Here is a 24,832-nt window from a genome sequence, read left to right on the forward strand (position 1 = left end):
CGTTAAACTGACATTATCTTCGCATGTATTGACTGTTGTATTTTCCTTAGTAAGCAATAAAGAGGTGAATAAATGAGAGTGCCAGGGCATTTCCGAACTAGCGAGCTAGGGTGCCATCTTTAGTCTCGTCAGTTTTGTCCATAGTGTCCCTCTCGAATGTAGAAGCTCTTTGCCATTACCCATGATCCCTCGGAACGTATGACCTCATGACCTGTCTCCGGCCTTGCTTGGGATTAGCTTCAGCAGCTCGGCGAGTCGAGTGGAATTGAGACGAGCGGAGTCGCCACAATCATGCTCAAATGTCGAAGCGTGTGGAGAACGCTTGCTCCCTTTGCCGGAGCCTCGGCAACCTTGTGCCGGCAAAATGTCAGACGTACAGGTATGCGACAACTTCACACAACAGCTTGCTGCCTTTTTCTTATGTGCGTAATTATTGTTCTGTATATTACGAGTTTTATTTGCGGGAAATCAATTTAAGTGGCGACTTTTCGGTCGAAGTGTGACCTTCAATTTTAAAGAGCCAATAACACGCGACCGATGATATTGCCTGAAGTTAATGACAATTTCCTAGTTTCTGCCCTGCGTTATGCCTGGCTGAAAATGTCATAACATTTGTTTTGGGCTAACGTGGGGCCAACTGTAGCAGAGGGTTGAATACTCCAACGTAACAGTAGGATCATGTTGAATGGTTGTGGTGTGCATTGGTGCAGACTTATCGTATTGAGAGCCGTTTCTAAAATTTCGCTGAATTAGGGAATGTGTCATAAATTGAGACGTGCAAGTTTTCTGCCTCATCACATGGGCACCTTTTATGCAACGCTGCCCCTGTCGCCATAGAGTTGGTGTGTCCCGGGCATATTTTGTCATTGTGATGCCCAAGCAAACCCAGTCATTGAGCCTGTTATTGGAATTGATCCGAACATGACTCGACATATTTAAGACGGTTTACCATTTTGAGCACTTCAACTGTCACATCTTTGTGATGAAAAGTGTCCCTCCACTTCATCATGCTTGGCTGGCACCGACAGCAGCGCTACTGCAACCGCAAAGAGCATCTGGCTCTCGCTGTTGTCGACTCTGTCATTTAGTGTCACCGTGAAAGAGCTTGAAACCTTTGGACGTTTTGATTGAGGAAAAAAAAAAACAGTTTTTCTCTCGCCTTCTCCTCTTTTTCACCCCGCTGGGATAACGCGGCTTTCCTATTCCTCACAAGGTGCCAACAAGTTTGTTTTGCTGGCCTCCTCCCGAATCAAGTCTGTACATGTGTAATAAGAAAAGGGAATAGTCCTTTGCATGAGAAGGATGGGGGATCACTCGAAGCAATTGTGATAGCTTAAGCATTTTGATGTGTGCCAATAATTTCTTCCAGTCGAATCTCTGGGCCGCAGGCAATTGCTTGTGTTTGCCTGGTGGCACGTCCGCCTCTACCTGTGCCGTGCAGAAACGCTGGATATCTTTCATACTTAATCCAGTAGTTTTCCTGAATTTGCGTGCACGATTTTGTTTCAATAAACCACGATACACAATGTTTTTTTTTTTTTCCTTGAGTAGTCGTCATTTTCTAAGGGTTAATTTAACAGCTTACCTGAAATACGCCTTCATAACCACTGAGTTTATAGAACAAGTCTTATGAGCATATTTATTGATTGACTTTATTGTCTATCCAGGTACGGCAATTGAGAAACGATTCATTTGCATCGCCGACCTGGCAGCAGACAACACATTCAAACAAAGGAAAAATAAAAGCAAATACAACCCCAATTCCAATGACATTGGGACGTTGTGTTAAACATAAATAAAAACAGAATAGAATCATTTGCAAATCATGTTCAACCTATATTTCATTGAATACACGACAAAGACAAGATATTTAATGTTCAAACTGATCAACTTGGTTGTTTTTAGCAAATAATCATTAACTGAGAATTTGATGGCTGCAACACGTTCCAAAAAAGCTGGGACAGGCTCATGTTTGCCGCTGTGTTACATCATCTTTTCTTTTAACAACATTCAAGAAACGTTTGGGAACTGAGGACACCAATTGTTGAAGCTTTGTTGGTGGAATTCTTTCCCATTCTTGCTCGATGTGCCGCTTCAGCTGCTCAACAGTCCGGGGTCTCCGTTGTGGTATTTTACGCTTCATAATGCGCCACACATTTTCAATGGGAGACCGGTCTGGACTGCAGGCGGGCCAGTCTAGTACCCGCACTCTTTTACGTCGAAGCCACGCTGTTGCAACACGTGCAGAATGTGGTTTGGCATGGTCTTGCTGAAATAAGCAGGGGCGTCCATGAAAAAGACGTTGCTTGGATGGCAGCATATGTTTTTTTCAAAACCTGTATGTACCTTTCAGCATTAATGGTGCCGTCACAGACGTGTAAGTTACCCATGCCTTTGGCACTAACACAGCCCCATACCGTCCCAGATGCAGGCTTTTGAACTTTGCGTCCATAACAGTCCGGATGGTTCTTTTCCTCTTTGGCCCGGAGAACACGAGGTCTAGAATTTCCCAAAACAATTTGAAATGTGGACTCGTCGGACCACAGAACACTTTTCCACTTTGCATCGGTCCATCTTCGATGAGCTCGGGCCCAGAGAAGCCGGCGGCGTTTCTGAGTGTTGTTGATAAATGGCTTCTGCTTTGCATAGTAGAGTTTCAAGTTGCACTTCCGGATGTAGCGCCGAACTGTATTGACTGACATTGGTTTTCGGAAGTGATCCTGACCCCATGTGGTGATATCCTTTCCACATTGATGTCAGTTTTTGACGCAGTGCCGCCTGAGGGATCGAAGGTCACGGGCATTCAATGTTGGTTTTGTGCCTCGCCGCATACATGCAGTGATTTCTCCAGATTCTCTGAACCTTTTGATGATATTATGGACCGTAGATGATGAAATCCCTCAATTCCTTGCAATTGTACGTTGAGGAACATTGTCGTTAAACTGTTGGACTATTTTCTCACGCACTTGTTCACAAAGAGGCGAACGTCGCCCCATCTTTGCTTGTCAATTCAGGGAAGCTCCTTTTCGAGCCAATCACGGCACCCGCCTGTTACCAATGAGCCTGCTCACCTGTGGGATGTTCCAAACAGGCGTTTGATGAGCAGTCCTCAACTTTCGCACTTATCTTCTAAAAACAATAAAGTTTTATCAATTTGAACCTTAAATACCTTGTCTTTGTAGTGTATTCAATGAAATATAGGTTGAACATGATTTGCAAATCGTTCTATTCTGTTTTTATTTGTTTAACACAACGTCACAACTTCATTGGAATTGGGGTTATACATAAACGGCAAACTGCACGGTGTGATGTAGTCACATAATATTTCATCAATCACATCATCTCATCAATTACTTTTAAAGTGAGGATAAGCGGTTCAGAAAAGGGATGGATAGATGCATTTTTAAACTTTTAACACTGTATAATTTAATCCTTTAGTCTACAGAAGGGTGTCTTGAGTCGAAGCACAAATACACAAGTCTCCAAATACGTCGGGGTTAACAATGTCTCGATAGATTTTGTGAGAACGGATCAACAATTGTTTTCAGGTTTGAACAATGGCAGAACGCCCGCACACGTACCCGCGGCTCACGTGGCGACGGGGCCTGCGGGCGGCGGCGGCGGGCAAAACCACTTCTATGTCCTTCTGGTTGGCGGAACCTGCCTTGGGGGAGCAATATATGTGAGTGAGCTCATCCGTACAGTGGACAGAAAAAGTTTACACACCCCTGTTCAAATGCCAGGTTATGCCATAGTTACAAAAAAACATCTTTAGCCATCATTAATTTGACCTATAACCTCTTTTTTTTTTTTTTTTTTTTTTTGTATACAGGGAAATCTCAATAAATTAGAATAGTATCAAAAGCTTCATTTGGTTAGGTATTCCAATTCAAAAAGTGAAACGTATTTAGAGATGTACGACACAGTGTAAGATATTTCACATGTATAATTTTGATTATCATTGCATACAGCAAATGTTAAACCCCAAATTTGCCATCTTTAGAAACTACAATATTACGTAACAAACAATCAAGAAACAAAGAAAATGGTTTTTAATGTAGAAATTAGGCAGGTATTCACCCAAGTGCTCAATGAATGCATGTCATTTATGAGTACTTAAATAAATGGAATTTTCTACCATATTCCAATTTCTTGAGAACTTCCTGTATCACAAAAACCTGACATTTGAACAGGTGTGTGTAGACGTTTTGTGTCCACTGCATGCGTGTGGCGTTAGTTTAAGGTTCAGACTGTAGTCCTTGACAGTCAGTGCCTGAGCACTAAATAAATCAACAAATTGTTGTTTTCCAGGCATACAGAACTCTTAAAGGAGACCAGCGAAGATATCAGGAACGAATTGCAGAAATTTCATCTCGACCGCATCGCCGCGCCAAAGAAGCAACGACGAGCATCCGCACAGAAGCTCCTGGTCAGAACGATTGGTTTCTCCTGAAATGTGCGTTGCTTTGTTGCAACGCACATTTGTTGGTTTGTGACTGATCAAGGATTTATACCGTCTGTTTTTGTAGCCACAGAGGCCGTTGCGACACAAGGTGAGCGATAAGTCGAATAAAAGATGCTTCGTATTGATCAAATTGAATCTAGATTTGCTGCAATTTGCTTCACGTAAAGAGAAGTTTCTGACTTTGGGATTTTTCATATTAAGATTTCAATCGGCAGTGCTGGTATCAGTTTCCTCTGTTGAAAGTGTATTGAAATGCATAGCATCCATCCGCTTGCCCTCATCCTCGTTCGGGTGGTGGAGGCGGGCGCATATCCCAGCTAACTTCGGGCGAGAGGCGGGCGATGCCCCGCACCGGTCCCATTCACACCATCGCACAATTTCTATGCGTGTTTTGGGAATGCGGGAGGCAGCCTGGAAACGCCACACATTGCCAGCTCCAATTTGAACCCGAAACCTCAGAAGCGCTCACCGTATTTCCCCGAAACGCATACATTGTTTCAAATTTCTTCATGGAAGCAAATGATTTTACACATTGCCACAGTTTCTAACCGATAATCACCAGTCAGCCACAACGTTTTGCCCCCCCGCAGACACAATATGATGCTACCCAGTACGAGAGCTATGTCAAATATTCCGCCTTTGCTGACGTTGCTCGGTTTTGAGGAACACATTAAAAGTGAATGTATTCGTGTAGATGTTGTTTGCAATGTGCTGCACCATGAGGGCTGTCGAAGATTTTCGTTCCATCAATTCGTAACATGAGTCAAACATACTGTACAGGAAAAAACAAACCAAAGTAAGACGAACACCTCACCAAAGTGAGCATTATTTTCTCCGTAAACATCAACTACTCGAGACGCTTAATGTGGCGGCCGGGCGGTGCGTGTGCAGATCACGGACGGCAAAGTTGTTGATATTGACTCGCAAAGTCCATCACACTTGTTTGTCGCTCAGCTGTTGCCGAGGCGGAAGCTCAAGTCAAACCTCCGTCGCGAGAGCCGAGCGGTCCGGCGCCGGACGCTGAGTCGGCGGCCCCGAGTGAGACAACTCAACCTCCACGAGGTCATTTGCTGAATTTCATTTGCTGAATGTCTAAAAGTTGGGATTCATTTCAAATTCATGTCAGGAATGGTTATGAGTTGATTTTGCATGACGTCATAAACTTGTTATTTCCCTCATGTGACACCAACTGGTCAAGTTGGGTAAAGCAGTTTATCAAGTCAGTCCATAAATTCGGCATTCAAACAAAATGATATTAAATAGCACTTAGCACCAATTGGTCTGGTCCACTTCCACCAAAATGCTTTTTTTCCCCCAGCTGTTTTCTGCATAACATAAGTCAAAATTAGTCTGTGACCTGTTAAAGTTTGACATCTCTCCGGGGTCAAAAGGCAATAAACGGCATAAGGCTTGCAAAGCGACCGCATCAGATTTGTGATGTCAAAAGGGACGACTTATTCGAGCACCTGCCCACCTCGTGGTTGGTGACTTGGTACACGCCCACTCATCTCAGGAAAACCGGCTGAGTGACAGCGCAGCTGCGTCACGTGCAAACAATTGCATCGCCTGCCAAACTCAAGACGAGTGGAGGAATAAATGGCTGCGATTTATTTGGGGAGAAATTCCTCAGCGTTTCGGAGCCAGAATTGTGCCGTGCTCGGGCCCGTTTTGAGGAGGGCGATGTGGCAAATCATTTCCCGGTTCGGAGCCAGCCAGCCAGCCAGCCAGCTTGGAGGCCGCCGACAAGCCATGCAAACGCAGTATATACAACCCCAATTCCAATGAAGTTGGGACGTTGTGGTAAAGACAAATAATTGCAAATCATGTTCAACCTATATTCCATTGAATACACATTTAATGTTCAACCTGTTAAACTTGATTGTTTTTAGCAAATCATCACTAACTTAGAATTTGATGCCTGCAACACGTTCCGAAAAAGCTGGCACGGGCTCATGTTTACCGCTGTGTTGCATCGATGACCTTTTCCGTTTGGGAACTGAGGACGCTAATTGGTGAAGCTTCGGAGGTGGAATTCTTTCCCATTCTCGCTCGACGTGCAGCTTCAGCTGCTCAACAGTCCGGGGTCTCCGTTGTCGTATTGGACGCTTCGTAATGCGCCACGCAAGCCGGTTCTGTTGAAGTGATTGGGACCCGCCTTCCTTTGACTTGACCCACATGACACACCCCCTCCATGAGCCCTCCCAATGCTTTATGGACTGCGTGCAGTACTCATCCTATTGCATGATGTATTTATTGCTTGCTTTTATCCCTCCCCTTACACTGATTTCCCATTTTAAGTGCACATGTGGTTAGTATGTTAATTTAACCTATCACAGCGCCAGTCGCTGTCTTTGCACCTTGACACACGCGAGCCATGTTGATGACTGGCTCCGTGTGGTTGTGGCGTCGCGATAGCAAATGCGACTCTTCCCCCAATGTGTCGTACTTTCACACTTTTATGTACTTGATTGTTTCCAGTGTAGAACAACATATTGTCTTTGGGCATAGCTGGAAGTTGGACTTCCAAGTGAGCTAGTACCGCTGCATTTGGATTCAAAAGGAGCACTTAAAACAAAACCTTGCATCTGTGACAATGTGCTGTTGTTCCATGTAGGAAGTAAGTTTAGTTGAAGTGGGCAACATCCAGCTATGACTCACTGGATGATGCGTGCTCTGCATCCACGTTACCTAGGTGAACAAATGCATGAGCCTTCGACGTCTTTCCCGTGAAATAATCATCTCAAGTTTTAAGTCTAAGCTCGTGCCGCGGATCGCCCCAACAGCAGACGGGCCTGTGTTCGGAGGAGCGGCGGAAGAAGCGCCTGCCGAGCCGCAAGTTGAGGAGGGTAAGACGTAAAGAAAGGCTCTTTACTGGGACACTGTGTAGGAATTACTCCCATGTCGCGTTGAAATTGTGTATTGCATCCAAACAAATCGCGCACTCTAGACCCACAGTTGTTCAAACACATTGCGACAACGGTAGCCGTCGCACGTCGAAAAAACAACACTGTTGAACAAAACCGAATGGAAAATGTTAGCTCGAGGCTAATTTAGGCAGTGTTTAATTCCTCGTACAAAGACAAAGCTGGCAACTTCAGTTTGAAGATGACAGACTGTCATGGCGCTCCACGACTGGGTCACCACTCTGATGTATAAATAGATCAAAAATTCTTCGCTTACGAGAATGTGTCAGATTATTAGCAGAGCTCGTAATACACCGATGGTAACACATCCACACGAACGCACGCGTCGGTTGTGGCCAGTAAACAACTGTCCCTTTAAAGGGGAACTAAAACCAAGATGTCAAAGCATTTTTTTTGTACGTGTCAGTTGCTGTTTACTCAAATGCACAAAGTATTTATTCTAAAAAATACATTTGAAAAATCACATCTGCGTTTGTGTACTTGCTTGTGGGAGCTGCCTTTTTTATTTTTGACCCATAAAACGGTAGAAAAATGGGATGGCGACGGAAGGGGACATTTTGGGGTTCGCTTGCTTTCCCTTTGATGCCATCAATGAGCGCGTGCCAACAACGTAGTTGACTGTTGAGCGAGACAGAAATACCCGTAAGCTCAGTCACGAGCTCATAAAAACGAACATCGCTGCTATGCTAGCAGAACCGCCGCCTCCGTGACGCTTGATCGGGTCGGAACTGCTTGTGTCGCTGCGGTTCCGCGCAGGCTGACATTGCGGCGGAGTGCGCTCAGACTTGATTCCGGCGACGTGTGGAACCGGAAAGCGGGCAGAAACCCAGAGGCTTTTGGATAATGTTCATTTCTCTGTTTTTCTCGCATTACTTTTCGCACAACTGTTTGGGAATAACGAGGTTTAGCGGTACGGCTCATCAAACGTTGTGCACTGACGGTCTCTCCCTCTGTGTGTGCGCGTGTGTGGTGCTAGCCGCAAGACAGGACTCTGCGCAGCCCTCGCTCACACTCCCGTGGCACGCCCCCTACCTCCTCATTGGCGGAGGGACCGCCTCCTTCGCCGCTGCCCGCTCTATTCGAGCCAGAGACCCCGGCGCCCGCGTGAGTTTGCCTTCTGCTCCGAAGCAGCTCGGTGCACTTTATCCGTGACCCCGACCCGTGACCTCTACGAGCAGGTCTTGATCGTGACGGACGAGCCGGACCTCCCGTACATGAGACCGCCTCTGTCCAAAGAGCTGTGGTTCTCCGACGACCCCGCTGTGACGGAGACGCTGCGTTTCAAGCAGTGGAACGGGAAAGAACGAAGGCACGTCGCGAGTTGTCAAATTCTAACCCAATCAGAGCAGACCGCATTTTGTCATCGACTCACACGTCACACAACAATGCTGGAAATGAAACAATGACATCAAGTATGCTTTTTTTGAAAATCCTGCAGTATTTACTTCCAGCCACCGTCGTTCTACATTAGTCCAGAAGAACTGAGCGATGCGGAAAATGGAGGCGTGGCCGTTCTCACGAGCAAAAAGGTTGGTTGGTGATTGCGTTTTGTTTTTGATTTGCTTGAAAGTCATTTCATTAACAACTACTGTATGTTCAATACAAAAAGAAGAAATCAATTGTGTTGGATGCCGACGCAAAATGCCATTGAAGTCAGACTTGGGTCTGTGTTTGTATGAAGAGAATTGTTTTTGCGTGCATGTTGGCGCTGCCACATGCATACATGAATACATGAAGTGATTATTGCTTACATTTTTGTTAACTCTATATTCAAGTGATGTCCAAGGGTAGGTCCACTTAGTTTGAGTCTCTCTTCCTCCATTCACTTCACTATTATTGTTCCTTTTCTGATATCCCCCCACCCCCCCCGAATTGCCACAATGCTGTTACGCTTAGCGGTTGTGGCGCCGCATGTTGCGTTGGCGTGCAAATGTGCATTTTTCGGCATTTGAATTTTTGACCAGAGTGGGAAGAAATGTCGATTTGAAAAATATCTCTGTACGGCCGGATTTTTCACTAGTTGGTAACCGACTTGAGTTGATGTCAATTCTGGTGTGGTTTTTGACGTTCCAGAAAAGCAAATGTTTCATTTCAGGTTGTCCACATGGATGTGAGAGGAAATAAAGTGAAACTAGACGACGACACAGAGATTTCCTATGACAAGTGCTTGATTGCCACAGGTGCGTCACATCGGCGTACTTGCGTCCTCCGAGCGAGCGTCGGCCCTGCGTCAAAGCTCATTTCAAGTTATCTTTAGGCGGCGTTCCGAGAAATTTGCAAGTCCTAGACCGAGCGGGCGAGGAGGTGAAGAACAGGACCACTTTGTTCCGGAAGGTCAGTGTTTAGTCGCCAGGGGGCGCTACCTTCACCCGGGCCTTTGTCAATCGCTGTAGGAGATTTCGACGGCAATTGTGCTCGTCTTGTATTTTGCAATTCCGCAAAAAAATGTCAATCATTTGAGAGGCAGGCAATGTTCTGCATTTGACCCACTGCAGATTGAGGACTTCAGATCCTTAGATAAAGTCTCCAGAAACATGAAGTCCATCACCGTCGTCGGAGGCGGCTTCTTGGGCAGCGAGCTGGCCTGCGCCCTCGGCCGGCGATGTAAGACGAAGATGCGCTTGACGCAGCTCGTGACTTGCATTTGCTTTCGGGGGTCGACTTTCCACAACTTGTCCCATTTCAGCTCACGATTCCGGTCTGGAGGTGATCCAGATGTTCCCCGAGAAGGGCAACATGGGCAAAGTTCTGCCCGAGTATCTCAGCAACTGGACGACGGAAAAAGTCAAAACGGGTTTGCCTCGCTTTTGTCCCGTAGCTCTTCTAAAGCTAATCGTAGTCGAACATTTGTTTCCCCCCCCCTTTTAGATAACGTTGTCGATCTGATTTCCTAGAGGGTGTAAAAGTCCTCTCGGAAGCTTTGGTCAAATCTGTCACCTGCAAAGATGATCAATTGGAGATCAAACTAAAGGACGGCCGATTGGTAAGTCCAGTGCAATGCGGAAAATAAAAGGAAGAGCTTTTTTTAAATGGAATTTGTGACTCACGTCGTAGGTAAAAACGGATCACATCGTCGCGGCTGTCGGCCTGGAGCCGAACGTGGACCTCGCCAAGTCGGCGGGTCTGGAGGTGGACTCGGACTTTGGCGGCTATCGAGTCAATGCGGAGCTGCAAGCTCGCTCCAACATTTGGGTGGTGGGTTAATAATAAACTACTCGTAAATAATTATAGACAAGTGACAGATGTCAGGGCTTTTTCTTTTTGGTTTTTGTTTTTTTAAGAGGAAAATTCAAAATGAGTCTTTCATATGGTAAGTCAACAAAAAGGATATATTGCATTAGAAATGACTGTCCGATAATTAAGCTTAAGAAGGATTTGCCGTGAGTGTGGAGAGTTGAATGTGGAGATGTTGTCTGTGACAGCAGCGCCCTCTTGAGATGAGCTCAAGTCACGGCACACAGAGGAAAGGACATGCGGCGCTCTGTATTTTTTTACAAAAGCGGTTTCGCAGTCTCACCCGTGCTGTCGTGCTTCAGGCGGGAGACGCCGCGTGTTTCTACGACATCAGGCTGGGCCGCCGACGAGCGGAGCACCACGACCACGCCGTCGTCAGCGGCCGACTGGCGGGGGAGAACATGACGGGAGCCGACAAACCTTACTGGCATCAGTCTATGTTCTGGTGCGTGTGAGCGCCTCAAATAATCGATAATAATCATAGATGATAATAGATCGGAACAAGCAGAACATTTTCGAAATGGCTCAAGTCAGCGTTAGCTCAAAGGCCATCCGCTCCAGATTTGGAAACAATTTGCAACATGGAATGGAATCAAGTCAGTCAATTGTTTCTGCTTTCAAACTGTCACAATTGTAAAGCCTCTGTTGAATCATTTTAACATTCTTAAATGTTATACAAGTGTAAAAATAAGCTCACCTCTGTAAGCTGTTGAAGCAAACGCAATTCGTATTGAATGTGCTCGCTTTACCTCACTTCCGGTGTCGGTCTCACGTTGCGTTCCAACTCGCAGCGATTCCGATGTGAAGGTTTGTTGCAAGTGTAGCTGCAGGTTAGGAAATTTGGATCGCACGCTTAACGGGAATTGGATTGGAGAGGTTCCGCTGCAGTTCGCGGTGGTCCCACGCTATTTGACGAAATTGCCTCTGGTTTAGTCCCGGTTGGTACGACGGGCGCTTTGGCAGCGTACAAGTTGGTCTTAAATGAAATAAAGAAACGACTCGCACCGTAATCTTGTCAAAATGAGTGTTGGATTCCTGTCCAGCAGACGACGAGGGAACATTTTAAAAATTCACTGCACACAGCGATTAATATTTCATGATTGTATGTATTTTTAGAATTTTGATGATTATAGCTTAGAGCAAACGCAAACCTTAAATTCAGTGTCTCAAATCAAAATCCTTTTCAATATCGAAATTCGGTCGGAATTGGCCTTCTGACAACGTACGCTCGAGTCTCTAAAAGAGTTTTGAAGCGACTTTTTGAATGCACCTCATCTGTGCAATTTTGTGCAACAGGAGCGACCTCGGTCCCGACGTTGGTTACGAGGCCATCGGGATTGTGGACAGCGGTTTGCCCACTGTGGGGGTCTTCGCCAAAGCCACCGCCAAGGACACCCCAAAAGCCGTCACTGAGAAGTCTGGTACGAGCACTCACCAAATATCGAATTGCGTGTCCGCTAGTTTGCGTCTCATTGTTGGCGTCCCTGTTACGTCACAGATTAGTTTTTTTGTTGTGGTTTTTTTCCAGCGATTGTTTCACGCTACGCTAAGTGTAATATAACGCCACAAGCGCCGATGCACTTTTCAGCCGCTTATTGAGTAGCAAGAGAACAGTAAGACACAAACACAGCGAGCGCACTCACGCGGGAGCTGCTGCTGCCGGCCACGGCTCGCGCCCAGACGCTCGCGCGCAGACGTGCCAACTTTTTCTGTGTGTTCTTTTAAGACGCTCACTTTAGGCGATATTGCTGAAGATGGGACCAAATGATCAGCTTCGGTGTGTGTGTGTTGTGGAACTGCGCCGCAGGAACCGGCATCCGCTCGGAGAGCGAAACCGAGGACGTGGCGTCGAGCGCCGCGGCCCCCTCCGCGCCCGCGCCCGCCGTGGCGCGCGAAGACGACTACGGCAAAGGCGTCATCTTCTACCTGCGAGACAAAGTGGTGGTGGGCATCATCCTGTGGAATGTTTTCAACCGAATGCCCATCGCAAGAAAGGTGAACGATTTTATTCAATACCCAAAAAAAGTCATTTCAAGATCAGGGAATTTTACATCTTTTATCATCTGTAGATCATCAAAGATGGCGAGGAACATGCAGACCTGAATGAAGTCGCCAAGCTCTTTAACATCCACGAGGATTAGGATTTTTGAGGACTTCCTGCTTTACAATATCCGATCAAGATTTGTGTAGATCGTATGATTTCACTGAATTATTTTCCTACTTGAGTTGAAATTGCCATCGATTGACCAAAATTCCGATTCCCGCCCAGCCCGGGTCAAACGTTTGTGTCTCCAAATTCCGGGAACAGTCTAAGAGCCGTCACGGCAGCTCATTGGGAGAAAGGCTGAAATAAAATCTATTTTTAAATTGGGAGCTACTGTTTCCCCTTATTCTTGTTTTCTTGAGTGCGCTCAAGTTCAAGATGGCGCAAACGTGGATGTGGGCAGCCAGCCGGCTCTCGTGCCGCTTCACAAACTTCGATTCAGTCCGCATGTTGTTGAATTAAGAATCATGTGATTCTCCGCGCTGCCAGAGAAGACCAAAGCTTGGCCTACTTCTGTTGTCTGGACGTTAAAATGCTCGAGCAAGCGGAAACGTTTTATTTTCTCCCTCTTCTTCTCCTTTGGGTTTCCCGTTATTAGTCAAACATGGCTGTTTACGCGTCAGCCGCATTTCTTATTCTATTTGACACCGAAGGCTCCGGAGCCAAGTGAGGCAGACGTGCAGCAATAACGGGCCGTCTCTTCGTTTCTTATTCATTTTACACGATCAAGCGGATGAGTCGCCGAATGGAGCGATGGACACGAGTGTCCGCGTTTATTTATTTATTTTTTAAATTATTGTTATTATTCCGCTCATCGGAAGATGCTCCCAGTAGGCCGGAAACACGGGACATCTCTGCTTGCGATGGAAGGCGCTGATGTCCACCGATACCGATGGAAATGTGAAATGTGCAGGGAGCATCGCGGAGACGCATTCAAATCGCTTTAAATGTAATCTCGGATGACGTGGCAAACGTGCTCCCAAAACATGACAAAAAGGTCCAGCTGAATCTTTTTAAGCGTGGATGCACACTCCATGGAAGGTCTGTGCCGAAATGGGTTCCATTTGTTCAGTTATTTAGCATTTTGGTCATGAATGGACCTGATTCGAAATTGCTAATGTGGCTAATGTTCTCCGACGAAATGGTTACTGCGTCTTGAAATATTCTCGCGGTCGTTCCTTGAGTATGCATATGGCCGTAAAAAAAGAGCTCAAGCTTGAAGTCGTTGGCACAAACGCAGATTGTGAATTATTCAGCATCAGCGGCGTCGAGTGCTTTGCACCTGCTGAGGCGAGGAGGAGGAGGAGGAAGAAGAGGAGGAGCCGCCGCCGCCGCCGCCGATTCAGACGGCAGCCCGACAACAAGTTGGCAGCATCTGCATTTTTCTCTTTTCACTTGAGTTTGTCTTTCCAGGATGCAAGTGCACGCTTTGTGTTTGCTGTGGGCTCCTTGTGTGTTTTTTCTGCAAGGCAGGTACTGTAACACTTTTCCCTTGACATCTAAAAGTAAGCGTATTGACGGAAAACCTCTGCAATCATCCTGACGCAAAGAATGTACAGAAATGATCGCGGTGGCGAGGACGGTTCCAATTTGATGAAAGCAGATTCAAACGAGGCCGTGTTCCTGAGATGAGTCAAGAGTTCGTCCAGGCACAGTGTGACTAACAAAGAGGAAGTCAACAAGTATGCTGTGAACTGTTGTTGTTCCTTGTAACAATCTGAAATCTTATCCAGGTCGAGATACGAAGGCCATTTTAGCTCACACTTATCTCGTGTCTTGTTGAAGTTGTGAAGTATTGTAGACTGGAGCATAAATTGGTCAAAATATACATATTCAAAATCCATTTGAATGTAAATGTGGATTGGAGTTGTTTCCTGCTCATTTTGGGGGGTTGCTGAAGTTTGAGTGATTACCCCCCCCAAAAAAAAAAAAAAAGCTTTGTCACTTCTTTAAACAACCTCGAAAAGAGGCAAAACTTTACTGTAACGTAACATTTCAACAACAACACTAAACCATCCCCCTGTTGGCTGAAAAATGGTTCGCGCCACCCAATCCCCGAGCAGAGCAATACGCTGCCTTCCGGTCATCTGCTGTTTCAACCCTTAACCTTTAACCCCAGCAGGACACGTGGCACTTGCCTAACCTCATCCACTCAATGCCAACAAGCGACTATCCTTCGCAGTCGTCATGTTTTGCCGCCTTTCATCGCGGGTCAGGATTTGCATTCCGCTGACACCGGTTGTTGTGTCACGTGTCCACGTGGGCTCGCGTTGCACACAAATTCTACTCGATGGCCTGCTGACACCGGAAGCGGCAACAAAGGAGACGAGTTGACATATGATTTCAAATCCATATTTGGGACTCGGTTTCCGTTTATGATTCCACTCCATAGTCCTCTTTTGCTGTGGCTTAACAAATACAAAACAGTTCCCCCAAAAGTCTTGCGCTTCTCTTTCTTAAACGTGCGATTTGGCTTGGCGGCACATTCTAGAATCGCCCCCGAATTGTCGAATAGTTTACTTGGATAGGATGATTGTGATGAAATATGTGCTCGCAAAAAAAAAAAAAAAGTTTTCTGCAAGGAAGTTGGCCCTCCGTTGTGTATTGTGAGTTGACGCTGCGGTTGCCCGGCCGGGCGGCAGGTGGGCGCTGTGCAAGGAGGTGAAGTTACCCGGCGGCGCGTCCAGACCGCCCTCGCCGTCTGACTTCCTGGACAAGCTGATGGGTCGCACATCCGGCTACGACGCTCGCATCCGACCCAACTTCAAAGGTGAGGCCGCTCTGCCGCTCAATTTGCCCGACAATGTGGGCGTGGAGGTGGCACAAATCCCGAACAGACGGCAGAAACGCTTGGCGCGCACCCTCGCGAGCCTCGTGTGTGTGTGTGTGTGTGTGTGTTTTTTGTCTGCGTTTCCCGTTGACCCGCAGCCTCGGGTTGGGATATTGTTCCACTTCCTCTCCGTTTGAAATGTGGAGCAGTGCCCGCCCGTGTTGCTCGCCCACAAGGCCCATTTAAGTCCAATCCTGATCTCGAGTTCCAAATGAAGCCAGAGGATTCTCTCTGACATACTTTACGCCCCACAAGTCTCCGGGCTTGAATTTCATATATATTTCATATCATATTTGATACCTCTCTCTCCACTCCGTCGACAGTGCATGCTGGGAAAATCCCATCTGATTATCTATAAATACGCTCATGTAACTCAAGTAGAATCAATAAATGATTGCCTCCAGGGAAATATTCAATACGTTTCAGTATTTCATGTTTAGTGGTCAACGTGTGCACGACGCAAGTGGCGTGTACTCGAAATGACGACGGCGTCCTATTGTTGTGCAGGTAATCCTGGACGGATGTGTTTATTTCCATTGCTGGATACAGTGCCCCCCCCCGCTGTTGGCGGGCTTGGGGACCGGGCTGGACTGCGAATAGCGAAAATCCGCCGTTAATTGACACCCTTTTAATTGGATTGATTTTTTTTTGTTTTTTTAACCCCCAAAAATTCTGTAACCAAACGTAGGTAAACCACCACGAAGCGTTTTGGGGTTGTCGTCGTCCCCCAAAATAAAAATAACAAACAAACAAAAAATGTAAACATTGGAGAAGACATTTTTGGGGGAAACGTGTTTTTGAAAACAACATTTATTAATGGGACACGAAATCCACGAGTCGGCGAATCCGCGGGTGCCGAAGCGCGACTGTGCGGGGGTCCACTGTATTCTAGAGTGAAGGCGACCTGTGCGACCTGCAAGTTGTGTAACTGCTAGGACCTCCGGTGAACGTCACCTGCAACATCTTCATCAACAGCTTCGGCTCCATCACCGAAACCACCATGGTGAGTTTTCCTCGTCGTCCTGCCAAGCGTTATAAGAACACCAGCGACGTCAACATTTCATGCAAAAATGCTCCGTTTTGTTGAAACTATATGGCAGGGTTCATTTTGCCAAATGTTTCTTGTCGCTGTAGTTTGCAGTGGCGTGTAACTGCCCTGCGTTATTTTGACCAGCGTTTTTACTTTCCAACACATGCATTTACAAATTTGCCCGTTTTTGTGGCAACCAATCTTCTCTTGTTTCCTTCCAAACTCACCTAATTGCTGTTTTGGACTTGCGTTGTCTAATTGTCAATGCTAATTGTATTGCTTCGGTGCCATCTGATCGCGCAGCGGAGCCGTGGATTTCTGTTGAAGTGAGTTGAGGAGCTTTATTTAGGCAAAACTACTCCTTTGCTTCCATCTTGTGGCATCTGTCGGCAATTACAGTAGAATAGAAAGCGTTACATTGCGATTTTTGCTATTTGCCTCAGAACTCTGTCCTTATCCAACACGTATAACCAAGGTTTGCTGGATTTTACTGTTCCCATTAAGCGATTAAAAAAAGAACCTGAATAGTTCATTCCAATTTCCCCCCCAAAATTATATTTAGAAATATAAACTACATAATGCCCTGCGATTGGCTGGCGACCAGTTCAGGGTGTACTCGGCCTCTGGCCCGAAGATTGCCGGGATGGGCTCCGGCGCGCCCGCGACCCGCGTGAGGAGAAGCGGAACGGAAGATGAATGAAACGACATAATACGTTGTTCAAATCTTTGTTTTGTTGTTACTTTTTTTTTACATTTTCTCATTTGAAATAAAGAATTCAATTCACTGTGTTATTTTTTTTTTTATGTTTTACGCTAATCCAGCACTAATAAAATAGTACGAAAAATAATGTCCATTTCAACTGAAGATCTATATCCTCATGTCGAATAGTGACGGCAGGATTTTTGCCGTGGAGCCGACCTACTTAACGTTCATTCATTCATTCACGAATATTCTTTGACTGCCAACGCTATCGATTGCAAAAATGTCAAACGGGATTTCCTCATCAACATTTAAAAGGCCTCCCAAAAAGATTTATTTATGAGGTCTGAACACTTTCTGAGGGCTTTTATCTATTCACATTTAGAGGTGGTGAGACTCATGTATTTTCTAAAATCCTTAAAAGGGGGCCTCGTGAAATATTGATTGTCGTAATTGAAAGTGGTCTTTGCCGTCGTGTTAGATGACGAGCCCGTAGGTGTCGGTCAGTATTTTTGCAGCCTTTTCCATTTTGTACTTAGCCGTCGGATTGACTCGTTGTCTCGAAATGACAACTGCTTATGCAGTCAGCGGCGGTCCGGCCTGTTGGGAGTCGTCACACGCGGTGAGAAGCCTCGCAGATGTGTGAGCTTTTTGCTCGGATTTCTAACAGCGGGGCTTGCTGGGGAAATGCGCTCGCGTTTGTCACGCGACGGTCGTTTTAATCCGGTACCTTGGCATTAGCTCGGAGTGAATACGACGCGTGAAGAATCTCAACACGGTAATGCAATAATAATTGCGGCCGTCTTCAGAAAGTCTTCAAGCGCGTTCAAATGGTCATCGGTGCGAGTAACGCTCGTGATTGCAGGACTACCGACATGAACGTCTTTCTGCGGCAGCAGTGGAACGACCCTCGACTGGCTTACAAAGAGTACCCGGACGACTCGCTGGACCTGGACCCGTCCATGCTGGACTCCATTTGGAAGCCCGACTTGTTCTTCGCCAATGAAAAGGGAGCGAACTTCCACGACGTCACCACTGACAACACGCTGCTCCGAATATTCCAGAACGGAAATGTCCTCTACAGCATCAGGTGACGCACACGACGATGAGCTGTCATTTTTATTTTTTTCGAAGCTTGCATGACAATTTATTCGATCACATTTCTCAAGAATATGTACGTATGAATCCATGTCCGTGCCGGTTGTGATATCCTGCTGCGTATTTCTCTCGCTTGAGTTCAGCGCAGTTGAAATGGGTGTCCGGCGAACACTCTCAACGTGTTCGTGCTGAGCAAGAACTGCATGCCAAATCAATTCAAGCCGCTAAAGTGACACCAAAGCAGTGGGGCGTAATCGGCGGCAAATACAGTCGAAGGAGATGCTAGGGAACACGAAGCCTCGATTACGCTTAACTGTTAACATTTATGATATGGCAGCAAGATGGTGTCGTCGTTGGGCTCTCACCACATGGGCGACATACTGCAAAAGTACACTTGGCGAACATCCAAATAAAGAGGATTCTGATTGGGATTTTTTAAAAACTACAAGTTTTCAATGTCCGGCAATGTGGATCAACATCGAGCATTCCAACTATTTTTGGACTTCCGGCACTCACTCAGGCGGTTACTGTAATAAGACGCAATCATAACCGGCCCGCCGGCCAACGCAAAATTAGCCATTGATGCCATTGAGGCCCACTCGGCAGTTTCAGTTGAATCGGGGCACGTTAATTTTGCCATCGAATGACTCTTCTCTCCTAAAAGACAAAACACGGCATCATGGGCCAGTGGCCCCGCTCTCATGATTGAGAGCCCCTCAAAAAAAAAAAGGGAGGTGATTGAAATGCAGTGTGCCATCTTGGATGTCCCCCAGGCTGACGTTAACCCTCTCGTGCCCCATGGATCTCAAGAACTTCCCCATGGACAGCCAGACGTGCATCATGCAGCTGGAGAGCTGTGAGTTGTGAGTTTTCTTGACAGCGTTGTTGCGTTGTCGTCCCCCCCCCCCCACTCTCTCGCTCTCTCTCTCTCTCTCTCTCGCTCTCGTAGTCGGCTACACCATGAACGACCTCATCTTCGAATGGCTGGACGTGGGCGCCGTGCAGGTGGCCGACGACCTGGTGCTCCCTCAGTTTGTGCTGAAAGAGGAGCAAGGCCTCGGCTATTGCACCAAGCATTACAACACAGGTGAAGGACGCGCGGGACGACCTCTGTCCCGCATCCTCCGGGGCCTCCGTCAATCTCCTTCTAATGAGCCTGCTACTTTGGACCTGTCTCTCCTCCTGTGATCAGGTAAATTCACCTGCATTGAGGTCAAATTCCACCTGGAGCGCCAGATGGGCTACTACCTGATTCAGATGTACATCCCCAGCCTGCTGACGGTCATCCTGTCCTGGGTGTCCTTCTGGATCAACATGGACGCGGCCCCGGCCAGGGTGGGCCTGGGCATCACCACCGTGCTCACCATGACCACGCAGAGCTCCGGCTCCAGGGCATCCCTGCCCAAGGTCGGACGCTTGGCTGCGCACGTACACATGCACGGGACCGTTTTCGATTGATATTTCATATCTAGTTCTCTAGCAAATACAATTCAGATTCAAACATTGGTATTTATAAATAAAAAAAGGTGGGTGAATGCTGAATTCAAGGCGCTGTAGCAAATCAACCTCGTGGCTGCTTTTTCTCCAGCCACGAGGTTGAGTGTCACATGGCCTCTTTGGATTTAAGAGGTGTGTCGCTATAAAGCGCGCAATACACAGCGGTTTCCTTGGGCTAGACCGGGGGTGGGCAAACCTTTGGGCTCGGGGGCCATATTGACTTTTCAAATTTGACAGGCGGCCCAAGCGAGGACCAGATTCTTACACATCAAAAAAAGCCATTGTAGTGTTCACACTTAGATTTGCTTTGAATGGGAACAGTGTTGTTTTGTTGATCACCTTTTTTTTTTTTTTTTGCCAGTGCATCAAAGTCCGGTGTTAGTTGTGTTGTGGCAATTCTCCACTGGGATCCGTAGGATGTTTTGTTGGTGTTCATCACACTAAAAGTCTGCTCACACACACACACACACACACACACGTAGAGCCAAACACCACCAGCATCCTCTGTGCCATCTTCCGGATTTTGGGGAATTTGTCTGCGCTTAATGAAGCCGTAAAACTCATCCAGTTTGAGAGTTGAACTTCTCTTTTAAGACGGTATCACATTGGAGATCTATCAGTTCCATCTGCAGCTCCCGTGGTGCTGTTTCAGGGTCTTGTGTGACTGAATCTTGGATGGGAGTTTGTCAGATAAAAGTGTTTTGCTGAGCCCGCAAGCTTGATTTTAACCGCTGAGCCGTAGTCATCCATCACTTCCTGCGTTGATTGGCTGTTAGCATAATCAGCACGCTTGGTAGAAAGGTGACAGCTGATGTTATATTTCTCTAAAACCGCACTGGTTTCTTAACAAATCAGGCATACAGCCTTTGACCGTACTTCATTGGGAAAGTATTTAGTAGTCCATTCTATATTAAACACTCGGCACTCACTGTCGACTTTTCTTTTCTTTGCCCCGCTCGTGGTTGAAGAATGGTTCAGAGCAGTCGCAGAGTAAAAACACAACAGCCAAAGTCAAGTCAATGTATCAACGTACCTGGTGGAACCACGGGGCATTACAGGACAACCGGGCGGCAGCGCTCGGCATTACAGGACAAGGTCAAATGAATGCAGTCATGATTTCGATATGATTCGGCCGATTCTGTACCGATCTTTGGCGGGCCGGATTGAAACGATCAATGGGCCGGACGTGGCCCGCGGGCCGTAGTTTGCCCACCGTGGGCTAGACGATGGAACACGCGTGTTTACTTAGGAAAGCTCCTCCCTGATTGAAATGCCCGCGAGGGATCAGCGGACGGTTGAGTTGCGCTTAAGCTCCCGGATCCCACAAGGTCTCGCAACGCTAACGATTTACTTCAAACTCAGGGTTAAGGAAAGGGCAGTTAGAATTCATTGGAAACAATTGAATCGAGTTCGTGTCAAATACTTCATCAATAACAACACAACAACTTATGGCCGTGTGTTATGAATACAGATGTAAAATGACGTGATGTCAAAAAACACATGGACCGGGAGGATTGCAATCGGCGCCCCGCCTAGCATGAATGCTTTTACGGAACATTTCACCAAGGGATCAAACTTGATGAATGCGAACATCCTGCTCGGCAAGTGAAAAATTCTAAAACGAATGTTGTTAATTCTCTTCAATGTAACTTTCGGTCGTCCATGTTGACGTGAATATTTGAACTCCACCGCCGTCGATGGCAGCGAACGAGTTAAAAACGTGACCGTAGATGAGAAGAAGCAAAAAGCTGTTTTCGATTCATCTGTTTGTTTCAAAAATGCAAATTAAATTCGCCGTGATTGGGCCAGTCCATTCCATGCAAATTCTTGAGTTTTGTTTACTTTTGCAAATCAATATATATGTTGGCTATTCGGGTAAGATGTTTTTTACCCATATAATACTGTTGTTCCACCTCTTTCCATTTCATCGTCATGGATGCATTATTCCTTGTCTTCTCTGATTGGCGGGAAGGAGTCACGCATTGGAGGTGTTGTTGTTGTTGTTGTTGTTTTCCATTTTGCAGGTGTCCTACGTGAAAGCCATCGACATCTGGATGGCGGTGTGTCTTCTTTTTGTGTTTGCCGCACTCTTGGAGTACGCGGCGGTGAATTTTGTTTCCCGGCAGCACAAGGAGTTCTTCCGACTGAGGAAGAGGCTCCGAGAGCGAGCGCGCCAACGGAGCGTGAGTGCGAGCCGCTCGGGCAGCCGTCACCCGCGATGCCCTCTCCCCTCTGCCCGCCTTGGCCCGAGCTGCGCGCCGACCCGCAAATAATTGAAGCCCTTTCCCCTCTCGGCTGCAATAATATTATTTTATTCTACATATATTTTTCCTCGCCCACTTTGACTCCGAAGAGGAAACAAAAAGTGCTTTAGACCACGGGTGTCCAACTCGTAGTTCAGGGGCCACGTTTGATGTCAAAGGGGCCGGACCGCTAAAATCATTGCATGCTTAATACAATAAGTGATAACAATGCATTTTCCTTTTTTGTTTTCACGCAAAACAAAACGAGTACATAAGGAAAATCTTTAGATTTCATGACTTCAAAAAATAAAAATACAAATCTTAGCTAGCTTGAGAAAATTTGTCATCATGTGTGCATAATAACGGATCGCAGTGATTGTATTTTAAGGCACAAAACTTTTTTTAAGTCACGGGTATTTGTAATTGGAAAAATATAGTCGTGCACTTTAGAATGAAATGAATTTATGAAGACCGAGGAATTATTACCATTCCATTTTCTGCATGAGCATCATTCTCAAAATGAGCCTTAGTCCCCTCCACCGCGATGTCTTGTGTTTTTATTCTTACTTTTAAATGTGTCCCGTAGGTCGGATTTTGGCCCACGGGCCGTATGGCGCAGGCGCAGGCGCAGTTTATATGACAATTCACCAAGCGCGTGGTCCTCGACCGTCGTACGACCCCGTGACCTGGACGTGCCGCTCTCACTCTCCGTGTCTTTGTGCGGCGCGAGCAGGCGAGCGGCGAGGGCGAGACGAAAGGCGACGCGTCAGCCGGCGAGGCGGCTCACGGGAGCGCCGGGCAGCGGCGCCTGCGCCTGCGCCCGCGCCTGCGCACGTGTCGCCGCCCGCTTCGCTTTCAAACGGCGACTCGAGGCGGCTGACGGTGCCGGCGCGCTGTGTGTTTCAGGAGGAGGAGCTGGCGCGCCGGGGTTTAGTCTTGCGCGCGGGACTCGCCGGCGCCGCAGAAATGGACGCGACGCCGGCGTTTGCCGACTCGCCTGCCGGCTCGGTCTACTACGACGCCAGGCGCCGCTTCGTGGACCGAGCCAAGAAGATCGACACCGTCTCTCGCGCTGTGTTCCCGATGACGTTCCTCGTGTTCAACGTCCTCTACTGGCTCACCTACAAGGTCCTTCGGCACGAAGATGTCCAAGTGCGACTGTGAGCGCACGTGGAGGATCTTCAACAGCTGAGCCGCGCAACGCGTGCCGAGGTGACTGCATGTCAGCTGCTATTTGCCACTTACAAACTTATCATCATCATCGTCGTCTGTTGTGGTTTTACATTTTCAATGGTGAACCGTTTGTCCCACGTGTCAGTGAGCACCTTCCTCCAATTAAATGGGATTTCTTAGATTTGGGGCATTCGGACTGCTGCGCGCTCATGTAACGAGTTATACATTCTGTTGTGCTCATACATTCAAATGTGAACATTCTTGCAAGCAGCGTCAATGTTTGTACTCTTTTTTTTTTTTTTTTTGCTTTGTATTTCTATGAACGCTTTCTCGGCCCCTGACGTTTCGATTTGTGTCACCGATCAGTTCAGTTTGATTTGGTTTGGTGAGGGTGGAACTATTTTAGTTTTGGGGATTGTTGTAGTTTACATAAGTGTCGTGCGAAGCTGCATCGTACCGAGAGCACTTTCTCCTATTTTCAATATGCTAATCAAACTGTTCTCAGGAAGAGGAAGTGCAGTTCTCCATCAGTTGAAAAATTGCAGTGGCAGATATGCGGATACAATTTTTGTATGAGATTGTGCGGGTGTACCTGATGTTGTGACTGGTGAGTGTATCACAGCAGGGTTCATTCAGCATTTCAATTCTGCGCAAAACAACAGGTTGTCTGTCTTTTTTATTTATTTATTTATTTGATTAATCATCCAGTTTGTTCATGTCACAATATTTGTTTTGTTTTTTTCCCACTTTATTTCGCATTCCCTGCAGTGGGAGCTGATCGTATTGTTCTGGTAGTGTCTTTTGATGTATTTCAACATCTTTCAATAAATGGCATTGTGTCGAGACCTAAAAGCATATTGATCCCCATCAATGTCAGTGAATGAATATGATTAATAATAGTCATATTATTGAAACGTGGCAGACATTTATATGGGTTTAATCGTGTTTTTGTTGTGCTTTCTACAAGAACATGATGAAAAGTGCTTTTTCTTGTTTTGTTTTTTGGGGGGTTGACCTATTCTCGTGGTCTTTTTGGGTGTCAGAAATTGCAGGAGAGGCTTTCAGAGACAATTGGACATATTGGCTCCTCCTTGAGTGGAGGGTCACAAGAGGGCATTCAAATGAGCAGCTTCAGGTTAGAATTTCAACCAAGGTGTGAAGATGTCCCATGTTGGCTCGCTCAACCAAAGCCAGTCAGGCTCTTATCTGGGGGTCGTCAACCTTTTTCAAACTGAGAACTACTTCTTGGGCACTGATTCATGCAAATGAAAACATTTCAATCGCCTTCTTCAAAAAGATTTGATGACATCCCGGTTTCTCAGATAATGACGTTATTTTTTCAAAAGAAACATAACATTCTTTAATGGGTTTAATTAAATGATCAGGAATGGAGAAAGACAAAACTGGATATGTAAATTGAGAAAGCGCTTCAATCTTGGTGCTCGAAATAGATCCAAAAATAAGCAGGAGTTGAGTATAGATTTACTTTTTTTTTTGATGAAGGTTATACTGTAAAACAAAATTCCCTCTGGTTTTATAATGATTTGTTACTCCTAAATATTACACACAATTTTTCACTGGAATTCCATATAAA

The 24,832-nt window shown here is 46.5% G+C and overlaps 2 protein-coding genes across 14 annotated transcripts; both read left to right on the plus strand.

Annotated features, from left to right (window-relative positions):
* The first annotated feature begins 182 nt into the window (after window positions 1-182).
* Window positions 183-12,996, plus strand: aifm1 (apoptosis inducing factor mitochondrion associated 1). Of its 13 annotated transcripts, none has more exons than XM_061702093.1 (19): window positions 183-379; window positions 3,549-3,682; window positions 4,312-4,429; window positions 4,530-4,553; window positions 5,420-5,527; window positions 7,249-7,311; window positions 8,366-8,493; window positions 8,568-8,698; window positions 8,828-8,918; window positions 9,485-9,569; window positions 9,647-9,723; window positions 9,885-9,993; window positions 10,076-10,183; window positions 10,284-10,372; window positions 10,444-10,584; window positions 10,926-11,068; window positions 11,920-12,044; window positions 12,431-12,618; window positions 12,693-12,996. In XM_061702093.1, exons 1-19 carry the CDS (start codon window positions 292-294, stop codon window positions 12,762-12,764), a joined length of 2,022 nt encoding a protein of 673 aa, XP_061558077.1. In that variant the 5' UTR covers window positions 183-291; the 3' UTR covers window positions 12,765-12,996. The 13 variants fall into 13 exon arrangements, with proteins under 13 accessions (XP_061558077.1, XP_061558078.1, XP_061558080.1 ...); XM_061702094.1 differs by having other exon boundaries at window positions 7,252-7,311; XM_061702096.1 differs by having other exon boundaries at window positions 4,536-4,553.
* A 98-nt stretch (window positions 12,997-13,094) lies between these two features.
* Window positions 13,095-24,190, plus strand: LOC133415758 (glycine receptor subunit alpha-2-like). Its single transcript, XM_061702120.1, is given in 12 exon segments — window positions 13,095-14,140; window positions 15,310-15,437; window positions 16,433-16,500; window positions 18,093-18,101; window positions 18,103-18,317; window positions 19,099-19,181; window positions 19,275-19,412; window positions 19,518-19,732; window positions 21,847-22,005; window positions 22,796-22,870; window positions 22,872-22,901; window positions 22,972-24,190. Coding segments are annotated over 12 exon segments (1,437 nt in total). The 5' UTR covers window positions 13,095-14,081; the 3' UTR covers window positions 23,230-24,190.
* The last annotated feature ends 642 nt before the right edge of the window (window positions 24,191-24,832 follow it).

Source organism: Phycodurus eques, chromosome 17 (genome assembly GCF_024500275.1).
Source record: "Phycodurus eques isolate BA_2022a chromosome 17, UOR_Pequ_1.1, whole genome shotgun sequence".
Classification (NCBI taxonomy): Eukaryota; Metazoa; Chordata; class Actinopteri; order Syngnathiformes; family Syngnathidae; genus Phycodurus; species Phycodurus eques.